This window comes from Globicephala melas, chromosome 3 (assembly GCF_963455315.2).
Source record: "Globicephala melas chromosome 3, mGloMel1.2, whole genome shotgun sequence".
NCBI classification, from domain to species: domain Eukaryota; kingdom Metazoa; phylum Chordata; class Mammalia; order Artiodactyla; family Delphinidae; genus Globicephala; species Globicephala melas.
The window spans coordinates 161,735,569-161,752,302 of NC_083316.1; the positions used below are offsets into that span (position 1 = coordinate 161,735,569).

Here is a 16,734-nt window from a genome sequence, read left to right on the forward strand (position 1 = left end):
TATCATTTCAACACTTAATATAAAACTACTAGTGAGATATTTTACATTATTTATTCACACTAAGTCTTCAAATTCTGATGTATATTTTCCACTTACAGCTTACTTCACAGCCGCTGCATTTCAAAAGGCAATAATCACATGTGGCCAGTGGAGACTACATTAGACAGCACAAGTAGGTTCTAATCCCAGATCTGCCATTTTTGTCCCTCAGCCAAATCACTTAATCTTTCTGTGCCTCAGTTTCCTCGCTTGGATGGAAATGATATGAGCCCAGGTTACTGTGAGAATTAAGTGAAATAGTACCCACACACACATGCAATGCTTGCTGGTACTAAATTGAGTGTGGACTCTGTGTTAGGTGCTGTTCTAAGCACTTACTCATTTAGCCATCACAACTGTTATTTGAGCGTGGTAAATGGGGTTACTAATATCCCCCAATGCTGGACCTACAGTGAGGTCCTGATAAAAATTCAGAATGCATCCCTCAAAGTCTCTTCTTAGCTTCAAAGCACTTTCCCCATTTTTGCTTATTTAATTCCAGCAAGAGTCCTTCTTTCTTTGCTTCTGTCCCACGTCAAGTAGGTTTTAAGCCTGTTCTGTGCCTGATGCTGCAGGAGACACTGTGGGGTGCGGGGGGGAATGGTGAGGTGAACAAGACAGGCATAGTGTCTACCCTCTGGCAGGCAGCACCTAGCCCATGTGTCCCTGACACATGGTGGAAGGGCGGGAAGGCAGGGGGAAGGTCAGTGGAAGGCCTGGAGTGGTCATCCCAGACTTGGGGGGGTCCTCGTTGGGGAGGACCAGGTTGGGCAATACTGGATACTGTCTTGGGGAAGGGGCAGAACCCCAACTTCTCCAAGGCTCCTAATTCCTCTCTTTTCTGAGTCCCCACCAGTAGAGGGGAAGCACCCCCTCCCCACCCTTTTGCCAAGATCCACCCCCTTCAGCAGTTTACTTCCACTTCCCAGGTCCAGAGCCAATTTGCTCAGAGTATGGGAAAGCCCCACCTCTCCTGCCTCCTTCCTGCAGCCTAGGGGCAGGGAGCTGGTGTGTTACTTTCAGTCATGTGCCTCTGCCTTCCTAAGAAGGCTCTAGTCTCAGGGGTCCTGGCCACCTCCCTTAAACCTTATCTTCCCCACCATCTGTCCCATTTTGTCCCTCCCCAACGGAACCCCCTGCCCTCTCATCTTTAGCCGTTTAATTGCAAAAGCAGGCCGTTTGTGGGAGACCACAAGACTGTGACCCCTTTCATTTACCGGCTGAGGAGGGGATGAGGGGTAAAGGACAGGCTGCAATAAGGTGAACAACCGTAGGAGACCCAGCCTATAGTCACAACTTCGAGCCGTTCAGGGCTTCCTTCCCTCTGTCCCAGACATCCCTAAAAGCTTTGAAAGCATTTCTGCCGGCCAGCAGCTGGCCGGGGTCGCTCCTCTTGGCCTTTCAGGAGCTCCTGTGCCTTCTTCAAAGAGGCTAAATGCCTTGCCCCAGCTCACACAGCAGCAGTCTGACAGGCTGCCAGGGAACTAGGGGCCGTACGGAGGAGAGAGCCGGCACTCCCCCCGCAGGCCTGCACGGCTCAGGCGCTGGGGTGAAGTGAAGCCCTAGGGCTCGATGCCCTCTGCCCCATCCTGGCGGGGCGGGGGGCTGGGGTTAAGAGAGAGAGAGAGAGATGGAGAGAGAGAGGGTCGGAGTGGTGGGGTTCCCCAAATTCAGGGTAGAAAAGGTTAGGAAAACCTTGCCTACCCATCCCTGTAGAGGGGATAAGAGGAGTCGATGCTGGAGCAGGGCCCTAGCTCTAAGCAGCTGCACCTGCTCTCGCGCGAATTCTTTAAACGCCTAGACCTCTAGCGCTGCTAGCGGGCGAGGGCGGGGTTGGGCCGAGGTCTGGTCACATGACCTGGCCTGAGGGGCTCGAGGCCCCCACTCCACCGGTGGGCGTCCCCCACAACGCGTGGTCGACCTTCATTGGCCAGCGGTGCGGCCAATAGAAATCGGCCATCTGGGAACCCAGCGTTCCGAGGCACAGCCTAACTTGCTGAACCCACAAGGGTCCAATGGAAAGGCAGAGCTGTGGCCACAGACCAATGATAAAGTGGGAGAGGAGGGCCAAGAGGCCGGACCAGGTTGGTTTGAGAGGCGGCCGGTTATAAAATCGCACGGCCGGTGGCACCGTCCGTCCCTACTGCAGAGCTATTGCTGGTAGAGTGACTTAAAGGGCCCGCGCGCCGCCGCCCCCTCGGCCCGCCATGCTGCTACCCGTGCTGGTGCTGCTCGGCCTTCTTGGCCTGGGCGCCGCTGAACCCGCCGTTTACTTCAAGGAGCAGTTTCTGGACGGAGGTAACGGCTAGTCCCGCCTTGAGGCCGTCCTAACGATGCGGCTGGCCCCCCAGCCCATATCTGCGTGTCGCCTGTAATTACTGCTCAGAGGACCAACACAGTGGCCTTCAGGGGCTGGAGCCGCAGGCGATCTTTCCTTCTGCGTCCCTGGGGAGCGGGGAGGGCGCGGCGGCCTTGCGCGGCGGGAGTTAGGGTTCGCCCGAGGATCTTTTAAGCCACCAGAGCTGTCAAGCTAGAGGTTGGGGTGGGGACAGTCGGGGGGAGGGGGAATCTCCTTCCTTGCTCCCAGCAGCTTGTAGCTCCTGGTAGATGTTTGGTGGGGGGTGATCAGCACCGCTACTCTGACCTGCCCCTTTGGTCCCCTAGACGGATGGACCGAGCGCTGGATCGAATCCAAACACAAACCAGATTTTGGCAAATTCGTTCTCAGTTCCGGCAAGTTCTACGGTGACCAGGAGAAAGATAAAGGTAAGAGCCTAGGGGTGGGTGCTCAGATCCAGGAGGACTTCCTGGAGGAAGCCCTAGTCACCACACAGTTTGGATATCCCTAGAAGTAGAAGAGGTGGAGGAAGGGAGAGTCGTCTGTATTTCCCATCCTAAGGGTCTCCCGGGGGTTGTTGCTGAGCCGTGATCTGACTACCGTTCCTTGCTAGGGCTGCAGACAAGCCAGGATGCCCGGTTTTATGCTCTGTCGGCCAGATTCGAGCCCTTCTCCAATAAGGGTCAAACACTGGTGGTGCAGTTCACCGTGAAACACGAACAGAACATCGACTGTGGGGGCGGCTACGTGAAGCTATTTCCAGATGGTCTGGACCAGACAGACATGCATGGAGACTCTGAATACAACATCATGTTTGGTGAGCGGGCCCCACCCTGATGCTGACCTCTGATTAGTTAGAGGGAGTTCGAAACCCCATGAGTTCTTTATAGCCCATGAAAAGTGGTCTTAAGATCATAGAAAACACTTAAATGGTTAAACATTTCTTTGGAGGAGAAGCTGAGAAAATAGTTACAGTTAGTAGCAACTTTCTATATTGTTATCGTTGATTTAAGACTGCTAATTTGCGCGATTTTATAAGATAGGCATTTACTAATTCTGCAAGTAAAGATACTGACTTCTAGAGCACTGATTTTTTTTTTTCTTTAAATCCCTAATCACAGTCCCTTAGAGATATCTGAATTTTGTCTTTTCACCTTGACAGACCTGAGTTTAAGAACCAAGTTTTCTTTTTATAAATGGGTGGGGAGGGGTTCATAATGGTAGACAATCTCTAGTTCTGACTGGATCTGCTTCTCATCAAGGCCCGGACATCTGTGGTCCTGGCACCAAGAAGGTTCATGTCATCTTCAACTACAAGGGCAAGAACGTGCTGATCAACAAGGATATCCGTTGCAAGGTGTGCTCTGGGGGTGGTGACAAATGGCTGTAAGGGAAGGCTCAGAGGCCAGCCTGGTGGGCGGGGCACTGATCTCGCATTCTCTTCAGGACGATGAATTCACACACCTGTACACGCTGATTGTGCGGCCTGATAATACCTATGAGGTAAAGATTGACAACAGCCAGGTGGAGTCAGGCTCTCTGGAGGACGATTGGGATTTCTTGCCTCCCAAGAAGATAAAGGATCCTGATGCTGCAAAGCCTGAAGACTGGGACGAGCGAGCCAAGGTTGATGACCCTACGGACTCCAAGCCTGAGGTTCGTTCTTGGGCAGGGGCTCCCCACCATGGAGGGTGTGGAGGACAACTGGGCCAACTCTGACCTCCTAATGTACCTGCAGGACTGGGACAAGCCTGAGCACATTCCTGACCCAGATGCTAAGAAGCCCGAGGACTGGGATGAAGAGATGGACGGAGAGTGGGAACCACCAGTGATTCAGAACCCAGAGTACAAGGTGAGCCTGGGGCTCTAAGCAGGGCGGTACACAGTGGGGAACGCACTGATCTCCACTCACCCACCAGTTCACTTCTTCTGCAGGGTGAGTGGAAGCCCCGACAGATTGACAACCCAGATTACAAGGGCATTTGGATCCACCCAGAGATCGACAACCCTGAGTATTCCCCTGATAGCAACATCTACGCCTATGAAAACTTTGCTGTACTGGGCTTGGATCTATGGCAGGTGAGACACGGAGGGAAGAGAAGGATCCCAGGACCTCAAGTGCACAGGGTCAACCCAGGAGGAAAGGGACAAAGGAGGTCTGACTCCAAAATGGTGCTTTTTCTTTTTTTAAAGAAATTCCTGGTTTGTCCTTATGGCATTCTTACAGCACCCACTCTGAAGTTGTACTTACTAACTTCTTGGTACTTTTTCAAGTACCTACGGGAACCAACTCATTTTATTGCCCCCAGCAACCTAGCAGGTGGTTAGATAGTACCATTAGAAAATTAGGTTCACAGGGACTGAATTTTTGTCTGTTCTGTGCAGTGATGTACCTTCTGCACCTAGAATGGTGCCTGGCACGTAGTAGGTACTAGAGAAATATTTAAAGAAGGGAGTGAGACCCCTTTTTACAGATGAAGAAAATGAGGTGCAGAGAGGTGAAGTCACCAGCCTGAGGTCATGTAGGCAGGAAATGGCAGAGCTGGTGTTGGAACCCAGGCAGCCTGTGTTTTTTTGTGTTTTTTGTTTTTTGTTTTTTTTTTGCGGTATGCGGGCCCCTCACCGCTGTGGCCTCTTCCATCGCGGAGCACAGGCTCCGGACGCGCAGGCTCAGCGGCCATGGCTCACGGGCCCAGCCGCTCCGCGGCATGTGGGATCTTCCCGGACCGGGGCACGAACCCGCGTCCCCTGCATCGGCAAGCGGACTCTCAACCAATGCGCCACCAGGGAAGCCCAGGCAGCCTGTTTTTTAACTGCAACATTAAACTGTAGCATTGTGTAGTGGTTATGGGAATATGGGCGGGAGACCTTTTCGAGGCCAAGGCCAACAGGTATATCCCCTCTGACCACCCTTCCGACCACCCCTCTACTCCCTGGCCCCATTACAGGTCAAGTCTGGCACCATCTTTGACAACTTCCTCATCACCAACGACGAAGCATACGCTGAGGAGTTTGGCAACGAGACATGGGGCGTTACGAAGGTGGGACCAGGGTCCAGTCTTGGGCTTGGGGGTGGGCAGGGCTGCCAAGGGAGTCCGGGCCCTGAGGTGTGTGGTTTGCACACAGGCAGCAGAAAAACAAATGAAGGACAAGCAAGACGAAGAGCAGAGGCTAAAGGAGGAGGAGGAGGAGAAGAAGCGCAAGGAAGAGGAGGAGGCAGACAAGGAAGAGGAGGAGGACAAGGATGAGGATGAGGAGGATGAGGACGAGAAAGAGGAAGAGGACGAGGAAGACGCTGCCGCTGGCCAGGCCAAGGATGAGCTGTAGGGGCCACGCCGCCTCCAGGGCTGGACTGAGGCCTGAGTGCTCCTGCCGCAGAGCCGGCCGCGCCAAATAATGTCTCTGTGAGACTGGAGAACTTTCATTTTTTTCCAGGCGGGTTCCAATTTGGGGTGGATTTTGTTTTTGTTCTCCCCCTCCCTTTTTTTTTTTTTTAAAGTTTTTTTTTTTTTTTAACTGGTGTTTTGTCTCTGATCCTCCTTCACCCCTCACCCCTGGCCTTCATCTTTCTTGATTTGACATCTTTGCTTTCTGCTGTCCCCTTATCTCCCCAGATCCCTTAGCTCCCCTCCAACTTGGGGACTCAGGGTGGGGTGTGGCGTGGAGGAGAAGCCCCAGGCCCAAGATTCCATCTGCTCTCCTTCCTGGATCCCACAGGGGGGTGGTAGGAGAAGAGGGTGGCATCACCAGCCCCCCAGCACTGAGGAAGAATGGGGCTCCTAAGCCCTGAGCTCTGACCTCCCTCTCTCCTTTCTCCCCTGCCCCCAGGACTGGGCCAGTTCCGAGTGGGGCAGCGGGTTCTAGCTCGGCTCATACTGAGAATGTAAGAACTACAAATGAAATTTCTATTAAATTAAGTTTTGTGTCTTCCTCCTGTGTTTCCTTTTGGGGTAGGTGACTCTTAAGTGAGGCTCATTTTGCAGCCACTACAAGTGTTGGTTGAATGTCCCATAAGGTTACAGGGGCCCTTGTTTATCCGGAGAACCCCAAACGGGTGGGAAAGAGTAACTATTCTAAGTGCCATTACAAATACTCCACTTATTAGCTCATTGAGTCGTTGCATCAAACTGGTGAGTTTTGGTTCTAGTACCAGTTGTGTTTGATGAGGAGACTGAGATTTAGTAAGAGGTGGGGTTTGAACCCACACCTTAGCCACCAACTTGTACCAACCGTTTTACACTGCGCCGCATATGTACGTCTTACCTGTTAAGGAGCAAGACTACACAGAGCTATTGGACAGTTTTAAACACATTTTCTTAATATTAGCCAGTGTCAAAAGCTATTAATTCTCTTCATAGTCAAGGAGAAATAGGTTCAGAAATGGTATCTAGCTTGTCCAGTGGTCTTCAGTGGCCAAGTCAGGATTTGAACCTCTTGGAGGGAAGGAGGTGGCACCAAGTGCTGGTGTAAAAGTGGCAGAGGAGAGTGTGGGCCCCTAAGGTTGGCCTAGGCCCACCTCTGTTGGGGTCCTGAAGGCTGCCACTTAACGTCCAGTGGGTGGTTGGGAACTGATGTCCCTTGTTGCCAGAGGTTAAGAATCCCTCAGCCAAGTCTGGCCTATTCTTGTGGAAGCTTCTTAGCTCAGGGCATGCAGTGAAGGGAGAAGCAGTAGGACCTGGTAACAGTTGGGTAATGAGTCAGGTGGCAGGCGACTGCCTGGTGTCCTACTTGGATGGGAATGTTGAGAAGAGCAGTTTAGGAGGCAGGTAGTGGTCAGTTCAGGATTGCGGGGGAGAGTCCACCCATTAACTGGAAGATGAGACCATCACCTCCATCCTGTCTGCCAAAGCACCCTCTTCAGCTTCGGCCAACCAACTCTTCGATTCCTTGTTCCTTGGATAGGCCTCCTTTGAGCTTCCTGTGTCCTGTGGCCTAGCGCCACCCTTCTGGAAAGCCTCCAGGATTGGCATATCCAGGGAAAGTTTAAGGAGAGAATTTTGTATTCGGTGTAGGGAAGCCTTGAAAGTTGCATCTTCCTTAAAAACTTTGGGGTCAGACTGGCGGTAGGTGGGTGAACAAAGTGATCAGGGAAGGAGCAGCAGAGACGTGGGGGGACCCAGGAGCTAGAACAGATTCATTCCAAAAATCCAGCTCTTCCCTCAGGAATGGATGGGACCACAAAATGGCCTCGTGTCCCCAGTTCCTTGGCCAAACGTGTTTACAGAGTTTTCGTTTAATTGTTGGTGACCTTTCAAGTATACTTTAGTTCTTTCAGGGCTTGACAGGCTTCCTGTCAGGGTAGCCAGACCAGAATAAAACTCATTTGGAACGAGCAAAAAAACACGAACATTTTATGGAAGAAATAAAAGTATAACAAGTACATGAAGAGTTCAACGTCGTAGGCTTGACACTGGGGACGTCGGAGCCATTTTGTGGCCGCATGACGTCACCGCTAACGGGCATGGCGTCACTCGCAGGAAGCCACGTGACAGTTGAGCGAGAAGCCCCCCCCACCCCCGGAGCAGAGTTTAGTCTGCGCATGCCTGGCTCGAGGCCGCTCTCTTGTGCATGCTCACGAAGGCAAAGGGGGCGCGCTCAGGACACGTGCTGCGGTGGTCGGCGCGCGCACCGCCTGCCCCGGAAGCGGTCGGCTTACGGCGCAGCTGGGCGCTAAGATGGCGGCGGCGTGAGTTGCATGTTGTGTGAGGATCCCGGGGCCGCCGCGTCGCTCGGGCCCCACCATGGCCGTCACGATCACGCTCAAAACGCTGCAGCAGCAGACCTTCAAGATCCGCATGGAGCCTGATGAGACGGTGCGAGCCAGGCCGGAGCCCGGGAGCGGGAGCGACGGGTGCCGGGGACGGGGTGGGGGCGGGGAGGCCGGGATCCTGACAAGAGAGGCGGGGAAGACGGCGCGGCGCCGGGCAGTGCCCATTCTCTCAATGGGCCTGACTTTCCCAGATACCCTGATGGTCCCCGGCTCAGCCCCTGGTGGCTCGGGCGGAGCTCTTGGATCTCTCTCCAGGCGAGGCTCCACCCCCGGGGCGCCCGCCCCGGGTCCAATGTCAGTGTCTTCGCGGGGCGCGGGAGCCGCGGGCTCGGATTCCCGGCCGGCCTGCTCTGGGATGGGTGCTCCGAGTTCCCAGCTTTGTAGGCTTCTCCTCGGGACATTGGTGGCCGAATCTGGGAGTAGTGACCAGGAGATGCCGGGTGATGACAGCAACGACGATAATAATAAACGGTCTTGAGTTTCAGTGGTCCGTGTTTGTTCTTCACCAGTCGCTGAGCGTTTTTATGTTATCTTACTAAATCTGCGAAGTAGGCTTGTCATTTGGGGACTCTGAGTCTCCCCACTTCACAGATGCAGAAACTTGGATTAAAGAACTTCGGTATAGTTGCATATGCACACAGCAAGTCATGGCAGAGCGGTTTCAATTCGGAATTGTCTCAAGTGAGAGCCCACGGTCTAAACATGATGCTGTCCTTTTAGCTGAAAAGAGATTTAGGACCTAACAAAAATATGTACTTGGCACTTTTTGCACAATTTCCCCCACGAGGGAGACATTGAAGTTCACTTTTTGTAGAAAAGGAAACAGACTCAGATTTTTTGACCAGCCTACCTTTTTGATTTGGGGCAAGTTGGTTAATCTGTCTGTACTTCTGTTTTTCTCAAATATAAAATGAGGCTAATGGTAACTGTTTCACCCAGTTAATATGAGGCTTTAAACTTGTGACCCGTGTACGTTTACAATAGAGGTGTCAACTTAGGATTCTCTTAGTAAAGGTCACTCTCAGCAGCATGGAGTGAGGAATGGTCCTATCTCCCGTTTATTTTGATTTGCATTTCATCATGTTTACATCATCTGAAATATGTGTTTTTTCTTCTCTCAAATAAATGTTATCTCTATGAGAACAGGGACTTGTATTGAGTTTTGTTCTCTGCTGTACCGTCAGTGTCTAAAATTGCACCTGGCACATATCAGGTGTTCAGCAAATATCTGTTTAATGGTGGAATGGTCTAGTATGCTTGATTATGAAGCTTAGCTTCTCAGCCATCAGGGCATGCAGCCTCCCCCCTGCCCCCAAACTAGAAAGGAAGAGAGAATCTCGGGGTTTGCAGTGACTGTCTACCCCTTCCTCCAGGTGAAGGTGCTGAAGGAGAAGATAGAAGCTGAGAAGGGTCGTGATGCTTTCCCCGTGGCTGGACAGAAACTCATCTATGCTGGCAAGATCCTGAGCGATGATGTCCCCATCAAGGACTATCACATCGATGAGAAGAACTTCGTGGTCGTCATGGTGACCAAGGTGGGTGATGTATGCTGGTTGGGAGGATGGGTGGATTAGCTGGGGAGCTGGCAAAGAGCATGTGTGCCCAAGAGAGATTAGCTATGAACAGGGTGGGGCTGAGATGTGGAAGGATGTTGGGGCTAGATAGAGTTACTGATGCCTGCTCCCTTTTTCTGGGTGTCACAGGCCAAAACTAGCCCAGGCACCTCAGTACCCCCAGAGGCTTCACCCACTGCTGCCCCGGAGTCTTCCACATCTTTCCCATCGGCCCCTGCCTCAGGCATGTCCAATCCCCCACCTACCGCCAGAGAGGACAAGAGCCCATCGGAGGAATCAGCCCCCACGACCTCCCCGGAGTCTGTGTCCGGGTAAGGCAGGGAGCAGCAGCCCCAGATTGGGCCCTGTCTTTCCGGCACATTTCAGCGCCCACGTTTGTGGTTCCACACACCTTGGGGGAGGGAAAGCCACCAGAAGCCAGGGTCCGATTTCTCTCTCTTGAATTTGCAGCTCTGTTCCCTCTTCAGGTAGCAGCGGGCGAGAGGAAGACGCGGCCTCCACGCTAGGTGGGTGGGTGGTCCCCAGAGCGAAAATGACTGGGTGCCCCAGTCATCAACTGGGCCTTGTGGGGGTGTGGGAGGGCCTGGGAGCTGTCCTTCCCTCTCCTTGGTGACCCACCTTTTGCCACTCCCTCCACAGTGACTGGCTCTGAGTACGAGACGATGCTGACGGAGATCATGTCCATGGGCTACGAGCGGGAGCGGGTCGTGGCTGCCCTGAGGGCCAGCTATAACAATCCCCACCGGGCCGTGGAGTATCTACTCACGGTGAGGTGGGGCTGCTGCTGCCTGGGGAGTCCTCAAGGGAGCATGCAGGCTTCGGTGCCCTGATGGCTGGTCAAAATCTGCCCCCAAAAGCCTTTGGGTTATGGTTCTAGCCAGGAAAGACCTCCTGCAGGAGCCTGGACATGAGCGATGGGGTGGACCTGTGGAGGGCAGAGCAGAGGCTTCACGTGTCTCCCGCCAGGGCTGAGTATGCAGGAAGGAGGCAGTGGGCAGTCTGTGCTTTGAACTAAATAGGACCCCTGACAGGGAATTCCTGGGAGCCCCGAGCCGGAACACGGTTCTGTCCAGGAGAGCCAAGTACCCGAGCAGCCAGCCACAGAAGCAGGTGAGTGGATTGGGAGGTGTGCATGTGGGGTGTCTGCTGTCAAGGCACCTGACTCATCCCAACCCCCCATACTTCAGGGAGCCCAGGGTGGTATCTGACCGCACCCTTTCCTCCTGCCAGCAGGAGAGAACCCCTTGGAATTCCTGCGGGATCAGCCCCAGTTCCAGAACATGCGGCAGGTGATTCAGCAGAATCCGGCGCTGCTGCCAGCCCTGCTTCAGCAGCTGGGCCAGGAGAACCCCCAGCTTTTACAGGTACAGGCCTGGGGACAGAGGGAGTCAGTGCAGGTACCATCTGCCTTCTCCTGTGGGTACCACAGCCCCAGAGAGTGAGCCTGGCCCAGCGTGGTATGTAGGCATCTCTATGCTTGGAAAGCAGGACTAACGACAGCCTTCTGCTGTTCCGTGCGACCTAATGACCTACGTGGTTTCACGTAATGCTCTCAACCACTCTGTAAGGTGTGGGTGCTACTGTCATCTCCACTCCATGGAGGAAGATGTCAGAGGCTTGGAGCAGCCTGGCAACTGGTGGAGTGTGTGTCTGCCTCCAGTCTCTGGATCCTGTGCTCTGGCTCCACTCCGCGTTTAGCTGTTGCTTTCTGAATGTCCATAGGGTTGTATGGCAGCACCCAGGACTGCTGTGCCCTAGTTGGTTTTGGGACCACCGTGCTCAGCAAGGCTCCATCCTGTCCTTGAAGATTCCTGGGCAGAGGGGCAGTGGCCCCTGGGTGTGACAGGGTCTCCTGGGTCCTCTGTGAAAACCTGCCTCTCTTGGTTCAGGCGTCTGCTGCTTCTACCGCCGACTTTTCAGTCTCCTGTGCTGACTCCGCTCACCTCCGGATGTTGGAGGGCCAGGGCTGCACATCTCCATTTATTTGCAATCAATCCTGGGGCTTTCAGTCTGTGGCGACCCTTAAATCCATATGACCAGTCTGGACCCTCTGGATGCCATGCTCTCCCGTGACTGACTTGATACCTCCATGAAAATGCTTTTTAGATATCCAAGACCAGAACAGATCCTCCCAGCCCTCCGTAACCCCGCAAGGACCTGGGGTTGCTTGAGCCCCAGGCACTGGGGGCCTGCTGGGGTTGTCTCTCACCTGTCCTCTTTGCTCTACTTCCAGAACATCTCACTCAGCCCAGCCCTGCACTCCACCTCTGTGGCTGCCACCTCATCTTCTCCCAGGTCCCCTGGCAGCCACCACCCAGTTCTCTGCATCTGCACAGCCCCCACGGTCCATTCTCCACTAGGAGCCAGATTCCTGAAAAAGCACTTTTTCCTTTGATGTGTAAATTTTCAGATGTACATAAAAATAGAGAGAGGCATATTAGAACCCCCAGATACGCAACACCCAGATGAGTTAATCTTTTTAAAAGGTACACAGATGTCTTTCCCTATTTAATCCTCACCACTGTGGTGTCCCATCACACTAGAAGAAAGCATATCTGGTCCCGGCCTCTCTGATCTGATCTTCTGCTTCCTCCTTCCCTTCCTTGTTTACTGTTTTGCCACATGGATCTTTTGCTTTTGGAATTTTCCAAATGGACCCCATCCCTGGGCCTTTGCACTTGATTTTTGCTCTACGTGGAGGGAAACTTCCTTCCCCATCTAGTAGTCCACAGGGCCCTCGCTCCTGGCCTAAAGTGTCTTTCCCAGCCCAAGATCTACCCTAATGTATGTTACGCCCAGTATTTACATTGTAAGTTGCTGTCAACTTGCTTGCTTGTTTACGGCCTGCCTCGCCACCCTGGAACATCAGCTCCTTCTAGGACAGGGCCCATGTCCACCGTGTGGCTGTATGGCCAGAATAGACACCCTCTAAATATTTGCTGAGTGAATGAAAGAAAAAGCAAGGGCTGTGACAGGGACTTGGGGAAGCGGGGGACAAGGGCTGTGGGTCACCACCACTTTCTCCGTCTCCCACAGCAAATCAGCCGGCACCAGGAGCAATTCATCCAGATGTTGAACGAGCCCCCTGGGGAGCTGGCAGACATCTCGGACGTGGAGGGTGAGGTGGGCGCGATAGGCGAGGAGGCCCCACAGATGAACTACATCCAGGTGACACCGCAGGAAAAAGAGGCTATAGAGAGGGTAAGAGATCTGGCTGAGAGGGGTGACCTTATGGGTGGGCAGGGCCCCTACCTCTTGCTCATACCTGCCCATCTTCCCGCAGTTGAAGGCCCTGGGCTTCCCAGAGAGCCTGGTGATCCAGGCCTACTTCGCTTGTGAAAAAAACGAGAACTTGGCTGCCAACTTCCTCCTGAGTCAGAACTTTGATGACGAGTGATGCCGGGAGGCCAGGCCGCCCACCGCTCCCTCCTCCCCACCCCCAACTCCACAAAAGTTTTATAAAAGAAAAAAATATATATATATTCATGTTTATTTAAGAAGTGGAAAAAAAATCAAAAACTAATAAAAACCAAAACACTCCACCCCAACTTCCCACTCTCCTAAAGTGGCCCTGCATTCCCATCTTGGCCTGAGAAGACCTGGGCCAGACAGCTGTCCTCCCATCCCCCACCTGAGCCTAGCCTGCTCCAAGGAGCTGGCAGGACTGGAGGTGACAGATGGGCCCCTCTTGGCCTCTGTCCCAGCTCCCTGCAGCCAGATGGAGAGGCGGCTGTTTGCTTCCCCATCCCCCAAAGAGCCCCTGAGAGCTCCCCCGCCCTCCTGCAGGGTGAGGGGTAGCTGGAGCTCCAAACTTTGATTCTCCATTGGAGTGGCCCAAATCTTTCCATCTGGGGTGAGCACTCAGAGGCCCAAGACCCCTCCATGGTCTGGCCTTGGCCTTCATCCTGCATCCTTTTGCTGGGGAGGAGGAGGTCTGATTTGTCTTGCCTGGGGAAGGGGACACATCAGAGTCATTCTGGAGGTCAAGGCCACCCCCCACCCCAGAACAGAACCGTGTCTCTGATAAAAGATTTTGAAGTGAATAAAGTTTTAAAAGCCAGTCCTGTGGTTTGTGCCTGCTGGGGCTTCCCACTCCAGCTTGTATGGGTCTGGGGCTAGTTGGACACAGGAGATGCGGGAATGCCATGAAAGGGCAGAGGGGTCTGTCAACCTCTGCAGACTGGGGCTCCCAGTGTCTTCACTCCCCCTCCCCCAAGCTGTCTCACTCCCAGGCAATGAGCCCCAGCCCTGGCTCAGCCTTGGAAGGGCTGCTTCTCCCTGCCCCCCACCATCATCACCACAGTCTGTTTTGGCTACACTTCCCCCCTGGTAATTGGCTAATTACTGGAGATTAATGTTGGTAAACAGAAGCCCTCTTCTCCTCTGCCATCTGCTCCTCCATTATTTCCCCATTGCATCCCACTTTCACTCCCCCTGAAGCCCCAGAGTTAGTCGGCATGGCCTAGAGTCCCTAAGTGAGCAGAGTCAGGGAAGGGTGGGGATTCCCTGGCTCCAGGTGCTGGGGAAAGAACCAGGGTGCCCAGGGAGGGGTGTGATAAGAGAGGATGCAGAGCTCTTCAGGGGTGGGGCTATCAGGCAGCAAGTTTTATTGGGAAAGAACACAACTCAGGAGCTGGGTGTTGCAGAGTCTGCTGGGTCTTGGGCTGCAGCAGCGGCCATCGCAGCAGCTCGTGCCTCCTTCTTCTTTCTTTGTTTCTCCTCTTTGAGGCGCTTGCGATGCTGCTTCTCCAAGTCCTGCAGCAGCTCCTGGAAGCGGGCACTCCTCGGGTCCACGTGGTATCCCAGGCGCTCCTGGGCCTCAGCCTGCAGCCGAGCCCTCCGCTCCTTGTCTGCTTGCTCCTTCTCCCTGCGCTCCTGCTGCTGCCGCTGCCAGTTCTCAATCATCTGTGGCATCTTGGCCATGCGCTCTTCAATGAGCTGCTCCCTGCAGGGGAAAGAGAGTGGTCAGTGAGGGCAGCCAGAGCAGCACCCATCCACCCACCACCCACCCCCAAGCCTTTGCCCACATCCTGCCTCTCCCAACGCCCCCACATCTCCAGATGAAAGACCGGGAAGACTTATGGTGGCCATTAAAACTGAAGAAAAATTCTTGACAAGTGAAGAGAGGCGGAGAAGAGAAACCAACATGTGTAGCCTTGAGCATGGGAGAACCAAGCCCCAGTAATTCCTAGGAGCAGACCCCAAGTCAACGCAACGTTTCCCTGAACTGTCTACTGAATGTCGCATGTTATGCTGCGTGTTACGCCAGCTATTCCCACAGCTCACTCCTCCGTCCTACAGACATCACTGAGCAACCACTGTATGCCAGGCCTACTTCGAGGCACAGAAGTGAAGGCAAGAAATGGATTGGACCTTTCCCTCCAATCCTGTGAGTTTGTAGGTGTGAGTCACTGTCCCATTTTAAGAATTAGAAACATGAAGCTGAAAGCCCCATGGCAGGGTCAACCAGCTGGGATAACTGGGGTTATCAGAGAGGTGTTCACATCCTAACTCCACCGTTCACTGCCTAAGTGACTGGACAAGTGACTTCACCTTCCTAGGCCTCAGTGTCCTATCTCTGAAATAAGGGTGGTTCCCTCTTCCTCTTAGAGCTGCTGTGAGGACAAGAACAATAAACACCAGGAACACACCTGCCTGCCTTTGGCTGCCCCCTGCCTTCGGTTAAGTGGCACAATCAATGTCCCTGGTCTTGCTTCCATTCTACTCCAAATCCTTCAGACCTGCCTCGAAGGCTGACCTCTGCCCTTGATTCCATGCCCCATCACCTCCCACTCTTCCCCAGCTACACTAATGTCCAGGCTGTTCCTTAAAGCACATTCCTACCTCAGGGCCTTTGCACCAGCTGTTCCCGCTACTGAGAACGCTCTGCCTACGATCTTCCCATGACTACCACTGATCATTCAGGTTTCTGCTTAAACATTTAAACGTCAAATTCTCAGAGAGGCCTGAGGCCTACCAAACCGAAGTCCCCCTCAGGCATGCATTCTCCACGCAATCTTATTTTCCTAATGGCTCTCTGTAGACACCTGAAATTCTTTGTTTTGTTCCCTGCTGTGTCCTCAGTAGTGGGGGCAAGGCCTTGCACACAGTAGGCGCTCAGTAAAGATCTGTTGATGAATGACTAAGTGAACTGTTATTCAGAAGTCTGTTTTGTATCTAGGTGAGGATTCACGTAAATACTGCATACAAACCCCGCGATAAACTGCCCAATGGACTAAGTACTGCTGTTGGGACACAGTTCACCCGCAGCCCCGCGCCTGCCCGACCGCACGCACGCACCTGGCTTGTAGCTTCTGCTCCTCGGCCAGCTGCTGGACCCGCAGCGACTCCTGCATGGCCGCCAGGCTCGGGTACCATTCGCGCTCCTCAGCCTCCAGCTCGTGCAGCTGTTTCCGCGAAGGCCACAGAGAACCGGCGGCCACCCCGGAGGCGGCGCCATGCCGCCCGAACTGCTTAGCTGCGTAGCGCGGCCCCAGCTGCCAGGGCGGGGTCAGTGGGTCATCCGGGTCGGGCCACCAGGGCCCCCTTGAGCGGCGCGGGGGCGGAGGCGCTCGGTAGCCGCGGGAGCCCGGGCCTAGGGTCGTCACCAACCCGAGCAGGCTCCGCGCCTGCCGTACGGGCGCAGCCATATTGGCCGTACGGGGTCCTCGCGAGCTGGCCGGGCTGGCCAAGGCGCTGCCTGCGCGTGAGGTTTGCTGAAGTCCCGGAGGAGGCCGGTAGCTTCCCTACTGCCTCTGTTCTGGGCAGGGAGAAGAAGGGAGTAATATATTTTTTTACACATCTTCGAGTGTAATTTTAAATATTATTGTAGCAGTTAATTTATTAAAGTCGTATTTAAAATTTAATTATATATTTTAACAATAGCACTTATGGGCTTCCCTGGTCGTGCAGTGGTGGAGAGTCCGCCTGCCGATGCAGGGAACACACGGGTTCGTGACCCGGTCCGGGAATATCCCAGAAAAAAAAAAAAAGCAATTACTTTCTATGTTAAA

At 53.7% G+C, this 16,734-nt stretch overlaps 3 protein-coding genes across 4 annotated transcripts; 2 read left to right on the forward strand and 1 right to left on the reverse strand.

Moving 5' to 3' along the window:
• Window positions 1-2,164: 2,164 nt before the first annotated feature.
• CALR (calreticulin) lies at window positions 2,165-6,307 on the forward strand. Its single transcript, XM_030879913.2, has 9 exons — window positions 2,165-2,337; window positions 2,704-2,805; window positions 2,991-3,194; window positions 3,640-3,734; window positions 3,824-4,033; window positions 4,116-4,229; window positions 4,313-4,456; window positions 5,326-5,418; window positions 5,504-6,307. Exons 1-9 carry the CDS (start codon window positions 2,247-2,249, stop codon window positions 5,702-5,704), a joined length of 1,254 nt encoding a protein of 417 aa, XP_030735773.1. The 5' UTR covers window positions 2,165-2,246; the 3' UTR covers window positions 5,705-6,307.
• Window positions 6,308-7,927: 1,620 nt separating this feature from the next.
• RAD23A (RAD23 homolog A, nucleotide excision repair protein) lies at window positions 7,928-13,781 on the forward strand. Of its 2 annotated transcripts, none has more exons than XM_030879914.3 (9): window positions 7,928-8,190; window positions 9,521-9,682; window positions 9,851-10,032; window positions 10,172-10,227; window positions 10,361-10,488; window positions 10,753-10,831; window positions 10,952-11,085; window positions 12,758-12,922; window positions 13,005-13,781. In XM_030879914.3, exons 1-9 carry the CDS (start codon window positions 8,119-8,121, stop codon window positions 13,116-13,118), a joined length of 1,092 nt encoding a protein of 363 aa, XP_030735774.1. In that variant the 5' UTR covers window positions 7,928-8,118; the 3' UTR covers window positions 13,119-13,781. The 2 variants fall into 2 exon arrangements, with proteins under 2 accessions (XP_030735774.1, XP_030735775.1); XM_030879915.3 differs by having other exon boundaries at window positions 7,930-8,190; window positions 10,955-11,085.
• A 524-nt stretch (window positions 13,782-14,305) lies between these two features.
• On the reverse strand, window positions 14,306-16,403 carry GADD45GIP1 (GADD45G interacting protein 1). Its single transcript, XM_030879916.2, has 2 exons — window positions 16,022-16,403; window positions 14,306-14,666 (listed from the first exon to the last, which is right to left on the reverse strand). The coding sequence occupies exons 1-2, from the start codon at window positions 16,369-16,371 to the stop codon at window positions 14,348-14,350; spliced, it is 669 nt and encodes a 222-aa protein (XP_030735776.1). The 5' UTR covers window positions 16,372-16,403; the 3' UTR covers window positions 14,306-14,347.
• Window positions 16,404-16,734: the final 331 nt, after the last annotated feature.